The following is a 9520-nucleotide window of genomic DNA, read 5'->3' as shown; positions in this document are numbered from 1 at the left end:
CAGAATTCTGTTTCTGGGCCACACAGACACAGCTGTTGTCTCTTCAAGGGTTAGCAAGGGCTGTGCTGACACAGCCCTCCTTGCCCTGCTGCTGCCAAACCCATGCCACTCCAGCCTGGGAGGAACAGCACCACTAGAAATTATTCCAGGAGAGAGTCTGCAACCATCCCCCTGCTCTTTGCACATTCCCCAGACCAGGGTGACTCCGGTTTGGGGAAACCATAGGCTGCTCTCCAATCCTCCCATTCCCAGGGGACTGGAGCAGCAAGTCAAAGCCCCCCCCCCGCTTCTCACACCAAGGATTCCAGTCCAAGAGGCAGGCAGGAGCTTGCACCACTGCTTCCTCTCAGCTGAGAAAACAGGCCTACAAAAAAATCCTCATCTAACTCCATGGGACTCCAGTGCAAGAAGCAGGCAGGGGCTTTGTCCCACCATCCTAGGGAGAACCTCCCTCAGCCTTCCAGTTTATAGCCCAGCTGGCTTTCGCATGCCCTGCCCCCGAGCTGAGTAGCAGGGACAGTGATTAAAAAGCCAGTGGAGACAGGAGTGGTGTTTGAGGAAAGCCTCCCTAAGCCCAGCTCCACCAGCTTTTAAATTGCTGCCCCCACTGCCCACCTGAGTGGTGAAAGAGAGAGAAGAGGCAAGAAGAAGCAGGCAGGAAGCAGCAACCAAATGGAGGGAGTACTGAAGCCCCTACCCACTTCTTACATTGGGAACTCTGTTGTGAGAAGCAAACAGAGAGCAGCTGGCTACCCCTCCAGTTCCTGTTTACGGGACTGATGGAAACAACTGGTGACCCCAGTCTTGGGAAAGCAGAGGAGCTCTTCCCCCAGCTCCACACCTACTGGTTCCCGGGAGTTAAGCTGGAAGAAAGTGTGCAGGTGTTCAGTCTCCAGGAGAATCTTCCAGGACCAACTTCTACCTGGTTTTGTCAGGTTATTTTTCTCCCATAGTAGCCATTTCTGCTCCAGGAGAAAAAGATTTAATGTCTACAAACTAGGTTTCTACCAGGAGAAATATTCTCCCAATTTCTGGAGAAATTAATATTCTCCCAATTTCTGGGCCACTGACAACCCAGAGAAGACAAGCCCTTTGATGCTTTTCAGAGTCAATTTCTCCAGTGAAATAATTTATACCTTTACAGGATTATAACAACAAACATTCCTCATTTGCATGAAAATATATTTACAAAAAGCAGATGCCTTCCCCCCCACCCCAGAATAAGCAGTTTCCCACTATCCAAAATTATTCTCTTCAATTACCAAGCCAATTCTGCTCCACCCCTTTGCCACCAAGTACACTAATCACTAGTCCACTTCTTTGTTGCCAATCTTGTTGTCCTAAATCCACCAACACTTTTTTGTCTACACCACTCATTGTTTTCCCACAAGCCACAAGTGATGTCCCTGACAGTTATGTATTCTCCCTTCATATAATCATCATTGACCTTTTCCTCATGCTGTCACAGATAACAATTTCTCTTTGTGCTTTGTTTTGGTTTTCAGGATGCTGTTCTCATCTCTCCACATACTAATGTTGTTAAAGTACCCCAGTTCTCATAGCCCACAGCACCCAGGTGAGTCATGTGGCTAGCATCACATCCAGCCACCTCTGACATCCTAGTGTGAATGACCAAGTACCAATATTGAGCCAGGCTGGCTGTGGGCTACCTCCAACAAATCCAAACTCAATCCTGGGGAACTATAATCCTCATCTACCGTTGCTCTCAATCACTCAGCCAGTATCTATTAATCTTTTCCCCCTCTCATGGTTGCTTCTCTTAGAATTCTGTTCCTCATCCTCTACTTTGTCCCTTTAAATTTTATTCAGGTGATTTAATCTGTTCTCTGAACAACAACTATATCATCTTTATCTGAATGAGCAAAACACCTGTTTCTGTCCCAAGTGTCTCTGTTCAGTCTCAACCAACTTCCAGTCCCTAATAACACTCCCATTAAGCTCAATTTGGTAGTATCTGAAGTTTTCTTTCTGCTTAAAAATAATTCTTTGTCCCACGCTTCAGAAGCCTTTGCTTATGAAATCTATGCAGTCCTCTTTCACCCACTCTCTCCAAATCAAGCAGTTCCCAAATGCAAGTGATCCTTCTATGCTAATCCATCTCCTCCTCTCTCCATTGACCATATCCTGACCCAGTTATAACAGCCCTCTTTCCTCACACATTCAAATTACTACACCTAAAATTATTTCTTTTTCTACCTTCCCTGATCATGTGAGCTTCAGGTTCCCTTTTAGTTCCCTTCCCTGGCTCTTACTTGCCTTACTTACCAAACTACTTTTCCTCCAAGGTCCTGAACACTGTCCTTTCCTGTGGCTTAAATCCCACCCCAACCATTTTATTCAATTTAAACTTTTCTTTATTTTTCCCATGCATCTTCCCTTAATACTTGTGTTCTTTTGTACTACCCAAATTGATTAAAATGAACTCCCTTCCAATATAAGCAAAACCTCTTCCGACTAGCTTATATTAAAACTTTTCACCATGACCAATGTTTAAGTTATCTCCCAAATAATTGTATAAAAGTGGCTCTGTATCTGTATAATCAGTATAACAAAAGCAGTATAATTTATGATTAGATAAATCTTAGGCTGCCGTACGCTGTTGATGTTGGATAAATACATTTTCCAACAAACAGGCTCCATGAATTCTTGAACTGCTGTATGGATTCTTGACTGAAGACTTATCCAGGAGAACACTGAGGAGGTTTCTCTTGGTCAGCTGCAACATCACTTCCATTTTAGATTATTATTCCAGATGCTCCCTTTTCCAGACTTATTCTCTGGAACACGTTTTAACAGTTTAAAATTAATTCTGTAAGAGTGACAGGAACAATATTTCATATAATACTAAAAAAGAACAGACCTCTAAGAGTTGTCTTAAATATTCTTTGTTCTCTCTGAATTGTTTTAGGTCTCTCTCCCTAACCCAAAAATAGATTTGCAATTCAACCACAATAGTGAAAAAAGACTTTAAAAAAATAATAATAATAAAAAATCACAGGCTCACATAAACATAGATGGTGTACTCATATTTCTGTCATTTAAAACCTATCAAAATACATCATTCAGTTAGGATTCTTGGACTCCATACTGCTAGAAATTTTAAATTATTTTTTCCTACCTGTTTTTCATAATGTAAATTGAGTGGCTTACTACACGCCAAACATTTTACTTTAGAAGTTGTTCCTTTCAAAACGAGATAAAATGTAGCTATTTGAGGTTTCCCACACTGCCTCAAATAAAATATTATTTACATTTATGAGGACTAGATCTACCCTTTTTTCAACACGATGATGAAATTATTCAGAGAAATGCCATAAATAGTGTATATTTAAAGAGGGGTGAACAGTTTATAAAGATGCTCATTGTCCAGTTCCACTTGAAGAGATATATTTGGAGAACTTCTCTGCAAAAAGAAAACTTCTAATTACAATATATACACACCCCATTGTGAAGCATAAAGCATTTCCTAACAAATTTTAATAATGGCTATCCTTCATATTAAGAGAGTAAAAAGCACAAGATTGTACAAATGCCCCTTAGCACAATACATTAGGATTTGCTGCACAGAAGTTCTGCAGTACTACAAAAGTAGTCAAAACATTAAAGTTTAACACAAATGTAAATAGCTAAAAAAACCAAAACCTAACTTGGATTATATAGGCAAGTTCAACTATAACTAGTATTTTAAAAAGAACTAAGTCTCTTCTAAACAAGGTCAGTTCTGGGCCAGTACTTTGCACAGCAAGTTCAGAAGAAAGTCTGTTTTTGAACTGAGAGCCACAGAAAAAGTCAGGTTCTGAAACCAACACAAATACTGTTTATTTGTGGGATGCATTAACTCCAGCATAACCTAAAAAAGCCAACGAGCTGAACTCAGGTTAAGTGGCATAACAGTACTTTAGTCAGGCTGCGAGTCACAGGACTGTAGCACGCCACATGTATGTAATATGCAAATACCTAAGAGCATTCACAGTTGTAGGTTAACTGTTGTCCCCGTAACAGCAGTGTTGGTAAAAACTATTTTGCAACAACACACGAACGGACAACCCCCTCCCCCCCACACACACAACCCCCCACCCTCAAATTTTGATCTGAATTACAGACAACCAATGGTTGTGTTGGTAAATGAATTGTATACACTTATACAACAATATGAAAGGATAAAATATAAGGCTTACAAGAGGTATTTCTAGCAGGTATATTAAATCAGGGGCACAAGCTAACCTTTAAAGTTCTCATACTTAAGTTTCTTAAAATACTCTTGAAACAAATACGTTAAACATGTGACGAAAGGTCAACAGAAATCTGTAAAAGCCCCAGCAAAACTAAGATACACCTCCACCCATCCAAAATATGTCTGAAGAACATTAGATCAGCAGCCCCATTTGATTGTGCATTAGCATTTTTGAGGAAATAATGAAACACTTGAGCTTGTGATACAATAGTAAAAATCTGTGGTTAATTGTTTGTTTAGACTCACAATGGGAGCTGCTACAAAAACTTATTCTTAATCAATTCTCATTGCTTACACTGTATTTTTATTTGTAATAGACTTGCTTTAAAATGGACAATAAAGGTAATACTCAGGAATAAACAGCACATCCCCATCTATTAGTGTAGGATTGTTCTACTCTATCTGGCAGCAGAAAGAATTGGTATAAGTATGACCTAACAGTGTTCTCCTGAAACTAACATTCCTTATTCTTAATCTATTAAATAAGGAACTTTAACAATGCCTATCATTAATCAAACTTAAATATTTTTGTGATACGAATCAATATAGTACCAGAACACTAATTTCCTCTCTTCACTTGCCACAGTTACACATAGGTCATTAAATCTTCACTATAGGGACAAGTATTTTACACCAGAAGTATGTGCGAAGAATTTAAGATATGCTCCTGACTATTCTGTGTCTTTGATTTAACTTTTGGCCAAAAAATTGGTATATTTTCTTCATTTTCTATTAAAGAACAAGGGGTATGACAATGTGCTATTTTTTCTTAAAGGAAACTATGTACTTAATAGAAGGCAAAGTGAACAATTTTAAAAAGTTGTCATTTAATGTAAAAAGTTGTTCCACTAAGATGCATTCAGCCTTGAAGTCCTCTATTTATCCACAGACCAACTACAAGAAAGGCAGCAGAATGGCAAGCTGGGTTAATGAGCTGGGAAATTCATTCAGTGTCAAGTCATTCAGCTTTGGGTTTCTACAATGTAAATGCCAATAAAGGTGCTAATTATCTGCAAGTATGTTAGCAGTTTGCTTTATGACACCTGCATATTAGAAACTTGCTGAGGACCAAAAATACAAATTTCATCTCTTCAACTGAAAGGATAGGCAATTCCAGTCATCATTAATATGGTCCATATTTAAACCAACTTCCCCCTCCTTGCTCCCCCTCCTAATAAATAGTTTTTAAATTAAATTTTAGATTCTGTTAAACAGTACAATCTGCAAAAGAACAGCAGGGTGTGATCTAAACACACAGATTTCTGTTGACCCTATTTTGCCAGATATCTATCGCATTACTGAGTTTCTTTGGCTCTTGCCTCCATTATTGGAAGCCAGGTTATCTGCAACATGCAAAACTTTTTCTGCCACAAATCTTGCATTTTAGCATTAATTGTGCCACCCTTGCTAAAAGCTTGCCTGAAATTGTAACTAGCTTAGTATTTATGAACACTTACAGTATTTCACTTGTTTCTAGCAACCATGATACAGCCTCTTTTCAAGCAATATTGCTTCCAAGTTATTTTAGCGAACTAAACCAGTAGCTCCACAGATGTTTTCTCTATAGCTATACCTGTAGTAACATACACATTTACATTAGAAATCTTATTAAAAGCAGGTGTTTTAATAAGAGGCTTATTGTAAACAAATGCCATACTCCATTTAATTATCATCATGTGCAAACTAGCATCAAATATGGAATTCATATTATGTGTTAGCATACAAACAAGTATGCTATGTATGCTTTGTCATTATGAAACCTTTGAGAGTCCTATTTGTTTTTATCCCCTGGCAACCTAAACATGACTTTGGTGGGAAAAGGCAGTATTTTCATCTTACCATGATGTGATTTTAGATTTTGTATATGCACATATACTTTTAAATATATACATGACTTTTGTCTTTGGTGGTTGAATTCGTAAAAAAAACAGTTTTAAACACAAACCAATTACAAATAGCAAAAGACCTTAGACTTTCTGGTCCAGCAGAGCAGCTTGGTGTGCTTTTGATTAATTAGGCGTCATCCCAAAGTTCTGTCTTTGACACAATCAGGAGTTTTGTCAGTGATTTCAATAACAGCAGAACTGGACCTTTAGTACAGCTGGAAGTTTGGGATATTTTAACTGATCCTTATGGGCCAACATTTAATAGCACCAGATACTTCAACAACCTGTTTTTTAAATCAACATTGACATTACTTTACGAAGAAAGGTAAGGCAAAGACAACGTGACAGAAGTAGAGAACTTTAGACACCACTCCATTCACTCATCTCCCCAAAGCAATGGCTATCACCTTCTTATGTAAATAATCAAATGAGTGAAAAAGGAAGGAGCCCGTAAAAAACGAATTACATAGTTAACTCTTAAATGCTGGTGTTTAATGTGCCCATTGCCTGCAATGGACATTCTGTCAGGAAAATCCAAACCCAGCATGAAAAAAGTAGTAACTTTTCGTTATTTAGTGTAATTTTTAATTATTCAGTCACACAAATTTATAGCATGGGAAAAACTAACTGAAATTACAAACAAAAATCCAAGCCTAGGTTACCTGTTGGTTAGGGATTATAGGTCTTAACTCCCCCACCACTAATTTTAGATAAAAGTTTAAATTTCTCTTTATGGCAACACAGTCCAAACAACCTTGGTAAAATCAAAACAAAAGAAATATGCCAAAGGCAATTTACAAAAGTCTAAAACCCATTTTTCAAAGGTACTTTAATTTGCTCACTTGTACCTACTATAATCAAACTACTGCAATTTTAACATTAAAATGCCCATACTTTCTTCGCCAAGTGGAAATCATCTCTGGCATGTACAACTATTACAGTTTTAATAATTTTTAAAAGACACCAATACTTTTCCCCTATTAAAGAAAAGTGATGTTTGGCATGTACCTGCAAAGTAAGTTTTAATGAAGCTTCTCTCAGAAACTGGCATCTTAAACAGTAACATTAAAACTTGCAATAGTTCCTTGTGGTAATTACGTCCAAACAGTCTGTAATTTTTTTTTTTTGAAATGCTACATTTGAGACCAAATGAAAAAAAAAGATAAAATAAAAGTTACATATTCATTGAAGGTGACTAGAAATATGCCACAAAATTATTTTTACAATACATTTCTGCAGAAATAATCCCTAGGTGAAGCATTTTTATACACATATACAAAATTTAGACAGCAATATACACATAATCACAGTGAGGACGCTGGCAAGTTCACCAATTTGTAGTGTAAATACAAAATGCAAAGCAGCTTTCAAAGAGAACAATGCTACACAGCAAGCAGAGCTGGCCTGTTAAATAGCAAACACCGAAAGTTCCCTGCAAAAGGGATACAGTGCAAGAAAAGCAGCATGCACTTTGATACAAACAGCAGTTTATGGCTAATGGTTGACAAAACTGTGGTAACAGTGACTCTTGAGCAGCTCTGCATAGTTAAATTCCTATGTCATCTGTTTTCCTTTATACCACTCCACAAATTCATCCAACAACACTGGCCCTGTAGAGAGATATCAAATTATTACATTTCATTACATTTTTTCTCATCTTGAAAAATGAATTGAAGAATTAGGGTCATATGGAGAAAACGAGAGGGAATTAAGAATACTTCTAAAGAAATAATACTTACAGGCCCCATCTTCATCATAATTACTGAGGTCAAGATTAATTGTTCTGCTGAATTCTAGAACATTGCACCATTGGTCCTTGTTGATAACTTTGTATTTTGATTGCTGCTTGAGACAAGAAGCATAAATTATAAAAGGGACCCTGGTTTTCTCTGATAAAAAAAATTGCAAATTCTCTGGTAAGACCCCCAAAATTCACGATAAAAATCAAACACCATTACACACACACACACACACACGTATATACACATACATATACATATATATAGTGTGTGCGCGCACATGCGCGTGTGTGTATAGATACATAGATATATATATATGGAGATATAGATATAGAACAAAATGTTTTATTGATATGTTTACAATTTTAAAGCAATTTCAAATCTACCAGTGCCTCAATCACTATAATGAATTCTACATAGCTATAAATTTGGTATTAAATTTTGATTTTTTTATCATGGCAAATCAGAGTTCCCCCTACTCCCTTAGCTCACAGAACACAGGTCCAGGCTCCTCATTCCCAAACCACAGCCCTCCAACCCTGCTGGTGCCCCTCACTCCCAACCACAGCCCCCTGGGCCCTTCTGGTGCCCCTCACCCCCCCCCCCCCAAGGCCCTGCTGGTGCCTCTCACTGTCCGCCAATAGCCCCCTGCCTTGCTGGTGCCCCTGACTCCCCAACCACAGCCCCCTGGGCCCTTCTGGTGCCCCTCACCCCCCCCCCCCCAAGGCCCTGCTGGTGCCTCTCACTGTCCCCCAATAGCCCCCTGCCTTGCTGGTGCCCCTCACTCCCCAACCACAGCCCCCCTGATCCTGCTGGTGCCCTCACACCCTGCCCCACTCCACAATCCCCTGGACCCGCTGGTGCCCCTCACTCCACGTCCACAGCCCCCTACCCCTCCTCCCCCAACCCTGTCAGAGGGGGCCCCTAGCTGCCAGGGCTACAGGGTCAGGGTCCACAGCCCCTACTCCCTGCAGCAGCACCCAACCCCCGGCTGCCACCTGCATGACGCAGCAGCTGCTGCAGCGTAGCGGAGCATGGAGCCTGGCTCCCTCCTGCCAGAGGCAGCACAGCTAGAGCAGAACCCATGCGGGGGGTGGGGGCAGGTGCAAGCTGCCCGCTGTGGGTTCGGGCAGGTGGGGCTGGCTCCCCTCTGCTGAGTGCACTCCCAGGGACAGGGCAGAGGGAACCCGTGCCCCCCAGATCTATGCGTGGGTCAGGGGTGGGCTGCCCACTGCTAGCTGGGGCTCCCTGCCTTGCTGCCCTCCCCCAGGAACTCTGCAGCCCAGCGGGTGAGGCCCAATGCGGCAGGGCAGAGTGGATCTGGGCAGGGAAGCTCAGTGCCACTGCGAGCTCTGCACTGCCCTGGTGAGAAACCACCCTTCAGCAGCGAGGGGCACAACTGCACGCCGCCACCCCTGCTGCTGCCAGGTGGGCACGGGATGCCTTGCAGGGTGATACAGAGCTTGCAGCAGCAAGGAGCTTCCCCACCTGGCCCCACTCTGCCCTGCAGCACTAGGTCCCACTCACTGGGCTGCAGAGGCCCTGGGAGAGGGCAGCAGGGCAGGGAGGCTGAGCCTGCCCCCATCCCACATACAGAACTCTGCGCCCCCCCCACCGCAGGTTTCTCTCTGCGCCCCCCC

The 9520-nt window shown here is 41.1% G+C and overlaps 1 protein-coding gene across 1 annotated transcript in view; it reads right to left on the bottom strand.

The window, feature by feature from the left end:
• Positions 1-5858: 5858 nt before the first annotated feature.
• DCUN1D4 (defective in cullin neddylation 1 domain containing 4) overlaps positions 5859-9520 on the bottom strand; it is an 85396-nt gene continuing 81734 nt past the window's right edge. The window contains exons 10-11 of the mRNA XM_019526353.1: positions 7881-7983; positions 5859-7751 (exon numbers count right to left, since the gene is read on the bottom strand). Of these exons, the coding sequence (XP_019381898.1) occupies positions 7696-7751; positions 7881-7983 (159 nt within the window). The 3' untranslated portion in view covers positions 5859-7695. The remainder of the gene's footprint in view (positions 7752-7880; positions 7984-9520) is intronic.

This window comes from Gavialis gangeticus, unplaced genomic scaffold (assembly GCF_001723915.1).
Source record: "Gavialis gangeticus isolate Ggan-Ray unplaced genomic scaffold, GavGan_comp1, whole genome shotgun sequence".
NCBI classification, from domain to species: Eukaryota; Metazoa; Chordata; order Crocodylia; family Gavialidae; genus Gavialis; species Gavialis gangeticus.
Note: the sequence above shows the minus strand (reverse complement) of the source record. Positions and strands in the feature narration are given on the sequence as shown.